The sequence below is a fragment of the Neodiprion fabricii genome, chromosome 2 (genome assembly GCF_021155785.1).
Source record: "Neodiprion fabricii isolate iyNeoFabr1 chromosome 2, iyNeoFabr1.1, whole genome shotgun sequence".
Classification (NCBI taxonomy): domain Eukaryota; kingdom Metazoa; phylum Arthropoda; class Insecta; order Hymenoptera; family Diprionidae; genus Neodiprion; species Neodiprion fabricii.
The window spans coordinates 781067-795977 of record NC_060240.1 but is presented as its reverse complement, the minus strand read 5'-3'; the positions used below and the strand labels follow the sequence as shown (position 1 = coordinate 795977).

Below are 14911 nucleotides of genomic sequence, written 5' to 3'. Positions count from 1 at the left end.
ACGCTCGATGGAATTAGCTGGTATCAACCTTGAAACAGAGTCTGGATGGAGTCGTTTCATCGACCCGTGCAAATACACATCTACTACATAAAAGTTAAACAAGTTGTACCGCCACGCGTTCAATTGCGAATCGAGACTATGCTTGTAACGCAATTTAGTAACGCAGCTGTGTGCATATTATACACGGTAACGATCAGTGTACATTTAGATCGTGCAGTCGGCAGCGCGATGTCAGTGGAGAACGGTAACACGCCGATGAAACACGGAGGAACAGAAAGTATCGGAACCCATGATGGTATACAAATAACGATTATGTACAAACTTACATGCCTCGTGGTCACACGTCATCGTCGGTCCCAATGTGAGTCAACAAAATTATCGTAGCCTGCGTTCAGCGAAACTTCACAGTCTTTCAGGTACTCGATTTGTTTTCCTCGAACACTTTATCCCCGATTTTTTTTTTACGTCGGTTTTGGTCAACGGATCGAATTACGCATCATTTACGCCGAACATTTTGAGGTGAATAAAATCTTACGCAAGACTCGACGGTGTCGAAATAAACCGATTCTCCATTCGAAATATAAATACACCTGTACAATTTCGCCTAAAATATTTAACGCCGCGTTATCGCGGCGATGATAAGGAAACGTAACGATGTATCGTCCACTAAAAGTGCAATCTGTGATCTCTGTATCTCTGTCAATGTATTAGCGAATTCTTTCTCTCCGAACAATGTGACGTTGAGATCAGTGATCAGTGTCTGACGGTGTTTGATTCTACACTGGTGAACGGAAACGTCAACGTGGATAAAAAGTTTTGCACATTTTTTCACGATTATATGCACGTCGTCTTAGTTAGGTTCGAATATAGTGTGTTTACGAACTTCGCCACAATTGTAAAAACATGCACAGTGTACGCACAAAAAAAAAAGAATGACTCCTATGCTTTACAAATTTTTGTACAACTTACTCGCAAATATACCTTAGCGCGAATCCAGCACTGAACTGGTGCGCGTCGCGCACATGTCTGGCTGATACGAGGTTTGTCTACTTGCCACACGGTCTTGCCTTTACGTCGGTATCAAGCGGCTGCGCGCGCATCTCTAAAATTTTATTGCATACGGTATTTGCAGGTTCACCAGTTGGCGACTAGGAAAAAAATAAGATAATACCGGAATCGGCTATTTATGTACGACTTTGCCGAAGATGAAAAATAGTAAAAAACAGCAGGAACTTGTTTATAAAAATTCTACTCGGAGTATAGGTTTCTAGCCGTGATGTGAGTCGTGCGAAAAGCTAAAGATCTGAGTTTTATTTACCGCAAATGGTAGTTCAGGAGCGGAGATTTTCAGCGACGTCTGTTCTCGACGGTTTCACCTAACGAACTGAATAACTCGGTATGTTATCGACGGCTCCTTAGCAGAGAATTGAAAGCTCTTTGAACGATATCGAACGTTCACGCGAGCGTGTCATTTGTACTAATATATGGTAGGAAGGCGCATGTTCGCCTAATTACTTATTAAGTAGTTTTATAATAAATGTCTAACTGTTTCCTCAGAATTTGATTATAACGGACAAAAGTTCTTACGATTACCTCTTTATCAGCAGTATTTATGCTCTCGGTATGTGAACAATTTAAATCAATTATCGGTGGTCTAACTCGTCTCTCATTATTTGGGTCAGCCGAACGATGAACGGTTTTTTCTTCTTCGCGATTCAAAAGTACCCAATAACCGTTAAGATAAAAGGCGAATAAAGTCGATCCACGATTACTTTTAATTTCCTTTCCTCTCTGCCGATGTCAAAAAATGCCAAAACATGTCCAACGGTAATGATACTGCACCAGTTTGTGCGTGATCTTCAGAACCTGACATTCATTCCAGGGATACAATTAACGAAGTAAATAGTTGGCGCTGGGCCAAGAGCTCGGTCTCGGATAATGGATCATTTACTCGAAACTCTTCGTTTCGTAGTATTTTTTGATAAGCGATCGAGAAAAGAAATTCTTGGACAACAATTAGGACGACGTGTCGGAAAACGTTTCAGGACAATAAAAGAAACGTGCAGATACCTTCGACGGCGACACTGGCGTGCTTGAAGTCACGTCCGAGAGCGTTCTCCAACGACACGATGTACTTCCCAGCGTGATCGGCCGTGATGCTGTCCAAGGTCAGGCAGGAAACACCGCCACCGCTGGTGATTCCAACCTTCTCATCAGGGATCAGTTCCCGTCCCTGTAACAAGGGAGAATAATAAGGTTGAAACATGGTTCGATTTTCTATGATGCCATAATATTCCCGAAGCTCCGACCTCGTACGAGATTCTAGAAGGACGCTAAACGCGGTAACAGAATCCTTCGCTGCGCTCAAAGGCGGAACACTGGTGACACTGGAGATGAGCCTTTCTTGGCGAAATGCGAAATGCGAAACCGCGGAGGGTGTCAAGGCTGCATAGCTGACACCCGCCTTCCTTTGCCCTCCCTGATAACTCTTAATTGGCCGATTCGCCCCTCGAGGTTATTTCGAATCTCGAACGGTTTTCGACCAGAAGAGATGGAGCATCATCCTCCTGTCGCAGACTTACGCAATCGCTGCGAATGCCGACTCTCGACTCTTTGTACATTTTGCACTGTTTCGGAATAACCGAGTAACAATGTCTCTGACGTCCGCGTGCCCATGTGCCGGCATTGTATGGAAGGCGGAGAAGTTTCTATTGACGAATAACTTGGCAGGACAGAATTCTGTCACCGTTTATTCATACACTGACACGATTTTTATGATAATGCATTTCTGCATTTCTAACACGCCAGAAGTCGAGGGTATTCCTACGTACATGACAGCGATCCGCACCCGGTACGATTCCGTTGCCCACGAGCAGGTAGGTAGCAAGATATACATATGCAACATCTCTGGAATGCAAATTGCCCTAGTGACGTCCTAGTCGCGTACGTGTGTCGACCGAGTGAATGGGAAGACAAAGCGGCTGCCGAGGAACGTCGAGAAAGGAAGAGAAAAGAATATATACGTGGGCGAATTTCACGCCGGTTATTTTTATCGATTGGGAAATTAGCTCCATTTTTAATCATCCTCAGCTTACTTCGTAGCCGCATCTGTCTCTCGACGACTCGTCGTTACTCGAACCTCTCGAAGTCAGATCAAGTGCACTTTGATTTCTCCGATCGATATAAATTACTCGGTCCCACTAGTGCTCTGCAGTCCTCGATTGATTCTACAAAAGCTCTTTCATTTCCATATGGAATTTATTCCCCCCTCTCCTCACCGTCCACGATTATACTGACAGAATTATAGCAGCACTCTGACAGCGCAGTCTAGAACCAAGTGACCAATCAGTTGATTTTGCTGATCACGATTCTGTTTCTAACGCTTCCCTTCAATTTGCACAGGAAAAAATTATGTTCGGGATTTTTAATTCGCTTGATTTCAATACAATTGTTTTACTCCTGACAATTCTCGAATGAAATTGAACCGTAAGGTACGGATTGATGTTGAATACTATCGAGGAGGCTAGAATACGAAAATGATCAGTTGAGTGGTGTACTGGTCATAGAAATATTCCCTTCTAAGTTGTTCATAATAAGCGACATCAGTTTGACGCCTCGTATCGAATGATAGTATAAAGAAAACATAAAAAATTTGCATCATACAAAATTAACAGTGTATAGAAATTGAAATCTGTTTGACTGACGTGGGAGGCGAAATAATTGGGTCGCAGTAAACGATCCTCATCAATAACAACGCGAGTGCACAATTTATTGATCCGGATTCACTAGAGACAGGCAGAAGTAACTGAACGATTCGCAAAAGGCTGGCGCACGTCGGCAACTCTGAACGTATAAAGATACTGATAAACACGACAGTGAGATATGCAAACGAAGAATCCCAGGTCGGTTAACCCTTTCAATCATGCAATTCAATTTTTTTTTTTTGGCAAGGACGTGCAATTATACGTTTCGTACGTATTTTTCGACAGTGAATGCGAATTTGTCGTCTAAAATTTAATAAAACTAATAATAACCCGTAAAATCGGTTGAAAACTAGGTGAGTTATCAACCTCATCAATGTTTTAGACAGTGTTTTTGATGAGATTTACATGAATATTTATTTTGAGAGAGTACGATTTTAGGCCGAGAACAGATGCAGCTTCCAACACTGTCTATACGCATCCCTAAGGTGGGTGAAAACTACCCCCATGCATTGAATTTTATAAATCTAATGGCCCTTCTGAAATCTCTGTTTGCCAATCAATGAATTCCAAGCATTTTTAGTATACGTTTATCATCAAATTTCTCCACTAACGAATTATATTCACGAAAATATCATGTTTGTTTTTGCATATCTTTACTTATAACAATTATAAACAATTATGAATTTATAAACAGTCCTAATCATTTCAAGGATTGAGTATTTTCGTACCGAAGAATGCAAAAAAATGCAGGATTTTTAATGGGATATAAAAAAAAGAACTTTTTGTGACTGAAAGGGTTAAAAATAAACTCTCACCGCTCTGAGCCATTTGACACGGGGTTCCGGGTGTCCTTTGTAGGTGGCTCTGAGGACGACGCGGGCGCCCCGAAGAGCCGTGATGTCGGACGGAGCCTTGAGGATGAGGGCGGGTTCGAAGCGTTCGAGACTGGGTCGACGGACCTCGGCGAGTCTCTTCTTGATGTCCTCAGGCGGGGACTGAGACCTCTCGAGAATCCTGAGGCACTTGATGGCCGGCGAGTCGTCGACGACTAGTTGGTCACCGACCGATGATGTTCTGGCGGTGATTAGACTGCCGCATGTTTCCTCTACGAGCGTCTTGTCGCAGTTTGACCTTCGCAAGTTTTCCCTGCTTCCAAGTTCACTCTTGAACTTCCTGAGCACCATCTGCACGTTGTCACTGGCCGACGAGAGTATCTTTTCAATCGTACCGTCGTCCTGACCTTCGTCCTTCGTCACCGATTCTGTATCGTCTTTGACCACGACCTCCGCCTCCTGTTTCGCGGACGTGAATACCTCTCCCTGTTCCTTCATTTCCGGCACCGCCATGCTGGGCACGTCGATCACCGGCACGCCGACCATTCTCTCCGGTGATAAGATTCTCTCGGCGACCTCGACCTTCTTTACCGAGTTCGAGGTTAGTGGCGAGAGCGGTGCCTTCTCCTTCAGCTTCTTTACCTCCCTCAGCGACGAACGCGTTTTAGTTAACCTCGAACCAACCGTCGAGGATTTTTCCAACGATTGCGTGCGTCTTAAGCTCGAACAAGCTTTACCCTCCTCACCGTATGCTGCTTTTTTCCTACCTGCGGCTTCTGGGATTACGCGACGCTTAAAAACGGGGGTCCTGGGCGTTGGCCACGTGACCGTTGGGGTGGCAGGTTTGTTTTCTTTACCAGTTCCCGGGGGCTTTGGAGCCTCTCGTTTCTTTTTAACCAACGGAGAGCCGGGACTCGATCTGGTGGAGCGCCTTATCACGTCCCTACGAATAAACGCCGCAGCACCATCGGCATAGTCAGCTTCTTCATTCGCCGGAGATTCCAGCCTCGGTACAGAGTCCAAGTCAAAGTCCAGTCTTGCCGTCGCACTGACCGTCGGACCTCGACCTCCAGCTACTCCAGCCGTGCATCGAACCTCTCCAACCTCCCGCAATGACACCCCAGTGATTCGCAGGATGCTCGTTGACCCGTCTTTCTCCATCTGCGAAGGATAACGTTGTGAAATTTCCACGTACTATGTGTTCAAGATTCTAAGACACACCTTGCACTTGGTCAAAACCTTCGCGTCCCTTCCGTTCACCGTCCATTTGAACTCGGCTGGTCTTCCTGACTGAACCCTGGCACAGAATTGTACTGTGGCTCCCTTGCTGGCCAGGACGGAAACTGGTCTCTTGGTAAAGTGAAGGGCCATCTTCGGGACACCCTTGTAGTCTTGGACTGCGAAAAGCCCATTCGTCTTTGCCTTTCCGAAATCGTTGCGCACCAGGCAAGTGTACTCCCCGGCATCCTGAGGGTAAACATCCGAGAGGCGAAGGGCGACTCCACCGTCACCGTACACTACGTACCTGTAATAATCGCTGTCCGGAACCTCCCTGCCGTCCTTTAACCAGGAGATGACGAACGGCGGTGTTCCTGTAACCCGTGCAAGCAGCGTTGGCACCGTGAGGTAGGTAAAAAATCGAGATTCACGGTTGGATGCGACAATGCACTTACCGGAGAGTCTGACCTGAAGCTCGTAGGAATGTCCCTCCATTACAATGGACTCCTCGGGAAGTTCGTCAACGAATTTCGGCGGGTCTCTGTCAGCCGTTGAAGGGTCATCAGCATCGAGGACTGTGACCTGGTTCAAAGAAGTAGAAGGTTCGAGATTTAGGAGGCGTAGAATTTCTCATGCGAAATAAGCTCTTCTGGTCTCACGTAATATAGATAAAACAGTTTTACCAAACAGCTGTTCCTCGTCGTTCCCATGACATTTGTTGCCTGGCACGTGTATTGTCCAGCATCTGTGGCCTTGACTTTCGTAATCTCGACCCGGGTCGTGCGGCCGTCGAAGAATCTCTTGATTCGGTCGGACCGTTCGAGGGGTTTCCCATTTCTGATCAAACACAGAGTTTATGATTCGTTTACTACTAATTTTTACTATTGCAAGAGTAGACATACAAGAGGGATTCTGCGTATAGATCCTGATACAGACACTGTACCGAAATTCTTAGCCGCTTTACAGCTTGGACACAAACCCTTTTCTCAGAGTAGCTAAAAATGTCGGTAAAACGTTGGTATTGGGATCTGTACGCATGTCTATTTGCAAGGCTCATAGCTAATCGTTACTGTCGTCATTTTCCATTCCCACCTGTACCAGGAGGGCGTCGGAGACGGTGACCCTCTTATATCACACTGCAACTGCAAACGGCCGTTAATTCTGGCCACTGAGCCGAGTAGACTTCTTCCGAAGGTTGGATACGTCCTGGGTGATGCGCTTCTGGCCCTGATGCCTCGACTGACGGATCCATGGCGACCTGAGGATAAAAAGATAAAAAGTGTTCAAACTTTCGACCGCATTTCAGAGCGATCCATAAGTAGCCAACGCCTGACCGAGGCTAGGGAGCGAATTAAAAGCAGGGATAATTGGTTTTAATTAATTAATCGCACGCTGCGGAGCGCCAAAGGCTTGAGTAATCGGTGATTTCATCCTTTTCACCAACCGAACGACCTTCAAGACGTTTTATAATTGGACTTTCATCAGGGCGAAAACGTTCTCTAATTTGTTATTTCTCCCTACCGCCAGTATCGAGCGAACGCCGAGATCGAAATCGATTAGATCACGAGCTCTCGCTCAGACGTCACTCACAGCCTCTCCTTCACTTCAGCTTACACTTCAACCGTCTCAGACTCACCTATGATCTCGAGCCTAGCAGTCGCCTCGACACGTCCGACGTCGTTCTCCAGGGTGACGCGATAGAGCCCGGCGTCCTCGACGGTCACTTCCGATATCTCAAGCACCCTGACGTCGTCCCGTTCCTTCACGGATATTCTCGTGCTGGGGGTAACCACGACACCGTTCTTGTCCCAGGTAACCCAGGGTGTCGGATGCCCGGAAACGGCGCATTGGAACCGCACGGTTTCGCCCTCTTCGGCGACCCGGTTGTGCGGCACTGCGTAAAACTTTGGCGCCGTGACCTTTAGTCGTTTCGTTTGCGGGGCTTGCGAAGGCGTCCGGAACTCTCTGCCGCCTGGAATCGAAGTGTAAGAGAAAAAAGAACTGTGATAACCGTTCAACAGACTCTGAACGCAACTGATTTTCATCGTCAAATTAACTTACGTGCAACCGACGGCGACAAGCTGCGGATCGGAGTTGACCTTGGGGTTGACCTTGGCGTCGATCCTGCCGAAAGCAGCCCTACAGGCCGCCTCAGGTGCTGACTCAGGGCGTTTTCCTTCTCTTCGGGAACTGAAATCGATTTCGTTTAGTTCATATTATCGGCAATTCAACTTGCTATCAATAGTGTGCTCACCGTCAACGACGAGGCAGGCGGATGTGAACGCCTTTCCAAGATCGTTATACGCGACGCAGGTGTACTCGCCCTCGTCTTCGGGATATACGTGCTGGATGCTCAGTTGAGCCGTTTCCCCGTCGAATTCCGTCGTGAAGTCGCCACCGAGGGGCAAAAGCTTCGAGATTTAGATAAGAAATGAGTTAGGTCAGGCTGCAGGTACCACAGCGGTCCAAAACGGGGTAAGTTGTTTCAAAAATGGCTAGAAAACGGCTATCTCTACTGGAATCGGAACTATTTTTTTTTAAATAATAAGGTTGGAAAATTTGCAGCAGATTATTTGAGCCCGTTTCTTAAAAGAAAAATTTCATTTTCCATAACTTCGACCCCATTTTCGAAAAAATGGCTATGTGAATTCATCTTTTGAGTCGCAAATTTTTCTACTCAATATTTTGGCTTGAATTTTGTTACTCGTGGGTTTTTTGGGCTGCTGATTATGAATCTGAGTAAATCAATCTTATTTCAGGGTTAATTTAAACTGCCAATTTTGGAAAATGGGGTCGAGGTTAAGATAAATTAAATTTATCTATTAAGAAACGGCCTTCGACAATTTGTTGAAGATTTGTCAACTTTTTTATTGAAAATAAAAGTAATAAAAAAATTCGGCGCAAACGGTGTTCTCTGGCCATTTTTGAAACAACTTACCCCGTTTTCGACTACTGTGAGGTGTCCGAGAATTAACGCATAGATTCTTTACTCACCCTTCCATCTTTCTCCCAGCGGATATCCGGTACTGGCGTCGCATGCACTTTGCACTCCAAAGTGACAGCGTCACCGTCGCAGCATCTCAGATCTCGGAGTTCTTTCGTTATCAGGGGCAATGTCACGACCTTCCTGCAGTGGAGAGTGATCAAACATTGAGGTTCACGGAGTACTTTTAACTCTCGTACAAGCTTTTGTGAAGTGAAATTTTAACGGGTTATATCTAGTCTGGATTTTTCAAAAATCGATTTTCTTAAATCTCCGTTTCGTAATGTCCATACATGTATTCAAGTATATTCGCAGAAAATTTCATATAGACCCAGCAAATATTCTCGAAGTTACGCGCACATTTGCAAAGACGCCCCGGAGCGCTTGAAAGTACTTTTGAAACATTGGACGCATTTTTCTCAAAATTGTGTTTTCAAAGTCGGTGAGCAAGATTATTCGGAAACGGCTGAACTGATCGATCTTAAATTTTTACACAGGCTTTATATCTTTCAGTCCTTAATCGAAGGTGAATATTTTACATTTTATAAACAAACTACGGCGAAAATTTTTATGGAAAAGCGAATTTTTTTTTTCTGAGAAGCCAGATAATGCCTTACATAAACTAAATCTGTTTTGATTTTTGATTTCGGGTGATCCAGCCAAGAGATATCTTGCTCACCGCAAGACGCCTTATTTAGAGCATAGCAGCTTTGAAAACAATTATTTTTACAACTAAAAAATATCAAATCCAAGTTCAATGTTACGTCACATGTACATAAATTTTCATATTAATAAATTCAATTGTCTGTTCGCGAAAAATCCTTGAAAAATCGCTTTTTCCGGCACCCTGACTAGGTATAACCCCTGAACGATCCAGTCTCTTTAACTTGAGAGTCCGATCTTCCGGTCCCAAGAAGATTTGACTTTTGAGATACCAATATAAATTCGTGCGTTCGAAAGCACGAAGCAGACGCAAAGAAGCGAGTGTCCTTTGACGCGAGCTTAGTTTCCACACCGATGATTCGAAACACTTGAACTTTGCAATTGTAAACTGGTCATTTTAACATTTCACTTCACAGCTGTATTACAATACCTCGAGGTTACGTATCATATAGGAGTGATTGAAAAAAAGTACGGACCCGTGTTTGACGGAGGTCTGATCCATCCTGTCTTCTTTGCCCTGACCTGAAAATAGACACCAGTGAAAAGGTTTCGTAAAGTCGAGTGCTCGCTTCGTCACACTCTCGACTCTCATAATGGGGCAGAGACACATCTGTCCGTCACCCACGCGACTCGATCTCTCACGCTCGGTTGTATAATATGCCAAAGCCTAACGTAACATTTGCCTTATTTCTTTCCAACTCGCAAACTCGCGGAGTCTGGGTCATCGGAACTTGCAATTACGTACCGAATACCGTGTGACAAAACTAAAATTGGTGCCACAAAAAAAAAGTTAAAATCATGCGTAAATCCGACGTATCGAGATGAATTTATGTATTGATTCATGCAGATGATGGTGAATAAATAGTTTGAAGCACCCTCAACATCGGCAAACCGATAATTGAACCACGCCGTCAAAGTGGCTAGAGCATCGCATAAATAAACACACGTCCAGTTATGCCCTATTATGTAAATCGTACGAGCAGCCCATTATGCCTTTTACGGTAGAGGCATAAATTTAAAACGTGAGCAATTTTGCGTAAGATTTCCCGCTATTAGATATCTCATCGACGTGAGTGTATCCACGTAAGTTGTAAGTTGACCGAGCTGCTTGCATCAATGTTTGTACAGCGTGTGTCAGAGAATTGCTTAACAGTCCTGTAATTAATTGATACAGACCACCTTTGTTTTGGTCTTTCAATTTATATTGTACACGTGTACCTATGCTCAATAGCAAATGGAATTGTTTAAAAAATCATCGCAAAAAGAGTGCCGCCTGCGTAGTAATTGAATAAAATACGAATAAGGAAAATGTTGACACGAACTTGGTAATGGATGTTCGACGATTAATCCGCTGTATAAAATACACACACAACAACGTTTGTAGAATGGAAATTCAATCGGCGTTTCGCAAGTCAAGCAAAATTGATAAGCAAATCAGAGACGTTTAATCGATATTTTGCATCGTAAAGAAGTTTCACTGCCGCATCCTCGTTTCCTCGTTTCATCAAAAATCTTCCGCACCTGATGACGGGTATTCAGGTGTGTCGTATTAACGCGCCTCGTAAGCGAGTCGCAAGTACGTACCCGCAACGATATGTTTTCCCAGTTTCAATAAATTACACCGCAAATCCCGATGCAAATTTAAATCCATAAATATTAATGTGTGTCACTCTGCAGTATTGCAGCGAGCACCTTCTTTGGTATTTCGTGCTACCGATATAAATGGAGGAGACGGAAGTGCGTACGTGACTCTGATTTTTAATATCTCACATTTACACGTTCCAACACCAACAGCATCTCAATGCACGCTGAATACAGGATTCATACTCAAGCTTCTAAAACCATGGTTATGCGTACATAATTCTGAGGATTACAAACTCTTTTCAAACCAAGTTTAGTTCCATTTTTCTTTCCTCCCCCCTCTTCCTCCTCTCCTCCCGAAATGATAAAAATTACAGGGAAGTTGCAGACCGAATACTCAAATAGTTTCGCCTACAGATTAGGCCTCCTTCCAGAACGCGTCTGGCATATCTAATCAACCGATGATACAACCCGGACTGGAATTTCACCTAGGTATTATTTGTAGCTGAGCCATGTATGATGAAAAACAAGTCGTAGTATGAGAAAGAATGAGAGAAGGACGAGTAATGCAAGAAACAAAACGATTCCATGACAAAAATATATTGGTCGAAAAAACAACTCCACATATTTGGATTGCGCAATGGCCGCGTGTTCAACCTCATTTCGAAACGAACCAGGCGCACGTTCGTGCGAATTACTACGTCTATGCATATCTCGCGATCAGTTTTGCGAAGAATTTGTAATTGGGTTTTTTTTTTTCAAAGTACATACACCCGTTCGGAAGATAAGGAGGAGGAAAAATCGGCGACTGACCTTTGGCGTAGATCTGGAGCGATATTATCGCCTTCGCTTCTCCATGACAGTTCTTGGCGATTACGGTATATGTTCCTGTGAAGTCGATCTTAGCGTAGGGAATTTCCAGACGATACTGCGGTCCCTCGCCGACGCGTCTGAAGTGCGGAGCGTCTCTGTAGTAGTCGGGCTGGAAGCGTAAAGAAAGAAGGAGGAAATAAAAAAATGAGAAACAATTCCTCTCAATAAACGGGAGAAATATCGATCAACAGGAAAGTAGAACGCAAAGACATATTTTTGATCTATTAACTGGTGCAAAACGCCCCTCAAACTTTTCTCGACTCTGTGAATTGATTATGGAAAGAACGTTTAGCGGTTATCCAATTCCGAGATGGACTTTGTATTATTGCGGTTTGCATGAGAACAGAGCCAGCCGTTGATCGGTGGTAAAATCCACAGAGTAATCAGACATCCTGGTGCGAAATTCAGGGAATTATTAAACATTTGCTCATTACCGTGAAAACCTCTTGCTGATGATTTTATGGAAAACGTCTACTGCTATTGTAAGAATGACCATAAATAATCAGTTTGCGATTAAATCGATTACTGTTTCCCGATTAATCCGGTCTAATCGATTATTTTTCCTCACAATCGGTTTTTGTTATTCACTCCTATCAACGACGCAATGTAATATCAATTTATGTGATTAGAGTATCAATTATTGTCATTGTCTTACTTACTGAGTACCTATTTCATATAATAAGTGAAGAATAAATGAATATTCTTACCTGAAATTAGAAAAAAATTTGAAACGAAGCTATAAATTATCAAGAAACTTTTCCAAAATCAAATTTACCAAATTTTGATTTCAAATGCACCGTTTTAAAAAAATTCGAAACAATCGACAAATCGATTATTTTTTACTAATTTAATCGAGTCATGCTCGATTATTTATTTGGACTCGATCAATCGATGCATCGCTAAATGCCTGCGATACTTTTGTCGCGCCATTTTTACATTTAGTTAAAAAAAAAACAAGGACAGTTCGTGCGTTCGTGCAGTTCGTGTAACGTTTCAACAATTCATGGACAGTTGCGCAGTACAACGTCGTTTCTCGAAATAAGAGTGCTACCGTTTCTGACTTCGTGATACGATAATTAGTTTGTCGAATAATTAGCGAGAACACCGGGAAGGAATCCAGCTCATCATCGTTCACTTGCGCAATTAGTAATCTGTGTCCGTACGTTCTATTAGTTGCACCGCATCGCGTATTCAGCTGCAATGATTTATTTTCCGAGCGTAGAAAGGCGAAAGATAAACTTATCATTAGCTGACGTACGGAATGTGTTCCAGCCGGGCAGACACGCGTGTAAACTTTTCTTCTTATACAACGAACCGCCTGTATCCGCTTCTCTCCTTCTCGCCGCGCGCCAAAATCCATCGACTGGACCTCGCGGTTGCGAAATTATCCGACTTGGCGTTATTATTATAACAATATTCGCACGCGGCGCGCATGCCTATTCCTGGATTTGGAATTGTTTTAGAAATCCAACGATGATTCTGACCAAATCAAACTCCCATCTTAAACAACCATCCTCGGCCTTCTTCCATACATGGTGCAAATTTAGTCAGAGTTATAAATACTCCTATACACCTCGAGTATATCGGCGTACACTCATCGTCTGTCCCGCTTGCCTTAGGTTAGGGACTCGCAAACTGGACCGCCGACTGTTACAGCTGATTAAATCAATTACATACCGGCACAATCTCTTGAAACTTGAAAATCAACCGCGCACGCGCCAAATAATTCGATCTCATTGGTCGGCGAAATCTTACCGCAGCGATATTCTTGTCCGCGATGCAGGCGGGCCAACCTACACAAAATGTGTATGTTTTAATTCTCAAAGAGCATAAGCGTTAAATGCCGACCGTTCTTTGAAGAATCAACTTTCCGATCCAAAAACAAATGCTTCCTAAACCTTTCCGAGTTACTACCTCAGTTATTTGAGAATCTAACCTCGAAAATTCGTATCAACAACATCGCGGCTAGAATCAGTTTGACAGCCGAAACTCCGGATGGCCAGCCTGCACGAACTGCCGATAAAACTGGCGCATGCGCAGTTGATTTCTAGGTTTCAAGAGATTGTTCCGATATGTCTCCGTCTTTATTTTTCTTCCGAACTTATCGCCCAAGGTAGACGTGACGAAAAAATAAAAATTGCATTTCCTTTCATAACCCTTATACGGCACACATTCGGCGTCAATTGGTAGTCCTGGGCTCGCGTGACTTCGACCAACGAAAATAAAAGGGGCCCGTTTTAAGCCTCCGGACAATTCTTGCCTTTCGTCTGCGAAAAACTAACTTACCTAGAAGCTAGCGATGAGTCAACGACAATCGGTGAGGAAAAAACGAGCGTTTGTAAAATTTCTCCAAAAAATTAGGGAGAAATGGCGGACAACGAGAAGTCCCCGCGGGACAAATCGGTTATGGCCTTACGGTGAGGAGGTGGGGGAGTCACCGGTCCCTGTTCCCGGGTCTTGGCGTGGGTAACTTTCGCTCCGTATATGGGCGAAGGCATCTCGATTCTTCCGTCTCTCGCGGCTTATTATCGCGGCGCGGTGTTTTGATCCCGGGTCTCGAGTCCGGGCCCCGATAAATCAACCTCCACGAATCGCCCGACAAATTCTGCGGACCCTGAGGAGATTGGCTCGCGAATAGACGCTCTGATAACAACCCGTGTTTATGCGCCTGGCTAGGCGGATGATTAACGAGTCGCGCATTAACGGCAAAAAGAAAGCGACGATCATCGTCGGCTAATTTTCGCTAATAATTATTGGTCTGCTCCGGTGATACCGAACTCGGAATGTTTGAGGCTGGACTTGGTCCTCAGGCTCTAACGGCGTAGGTCACTTTTTTCGGGACTTTTGTTAGGTGGTATTAATGGGTGGGGGTCAAGACTTAGAAGGGTCAATATTTCTGATGGCTAATGTATCGAAATTTCATACACTTTATCATTCGATATTTTGTTTTCGCATGTTTGAAATTTCGATACATCGGCCATTCGAAATATCGATCCTTCCAAGTTTTAACCCCCACCCGTATTAATCGGTGGGCTCTGCCCCGAAGCGTTCAATTC

At 44.2% G+C, this 14911-nt stretch overlaps 1 protein-coding gene across 3 annotated transcripts in view; it reads right to left on the bottom strand.

Moving 5' to 3' along the window:
• The window catches only part of LOC124176334 (titin homolog), a 65828-nt gene that overhangs the window by 7628 nt on the left and 43289 nt on the right, over nucleotides 1-14911 (bottom strand). For all 3 annotated transcript variants that reach the window (XM_046557494.1, XM_046557492.1, XM_046557493.1), the window contains 12 exons: nucleotides 11796-11964; nucleotides 9878-9923; nucleotides 8750-8882; nucleotides 8010-8166; nucleotides 7817-7945; nucleotides 7392-7727; nucleotides 6848-7013; nucleotides 6439-6592; nucleotides 6211-6337; nucleotides 5759-6129; nucleotides 4520-5698; nucleotides 2071-2233 (listed from right to left, as the gene is read on the bottom strand). In XM_046557494.1, the coding sequence (XP_046413450.1) occupies nucleotides 2071-2233; nucleotides 4520-5698; nucleotides 5759-6129; nucleotides 6211-6337; nucleotides 6439-6592; nucleotides 6848-7013; nucleotides 7392-7727; nucleotides 7817-7945; nucleotides 8010-8166; nucleotides 8750-8882; nucleotides 9878-9923; nucleotides 11796-11964 (3130 nt within the window). The remainder of the gene's footprint in view (nucleotides 1-2070; nucleotides 2234-4519; nucleotides 5699-5758; nucleotides 6130-6210; nucleotides 6338-6438; nucleotides 6593-6847; nucleotides 7014-7391; nucleotides 7728-7816; nucleotides 7946-8009; nucleotides 8167-8749; nucleotides 8883-9877; nucleotides 9924-11795; nucleotides 11965-14911) is intronic.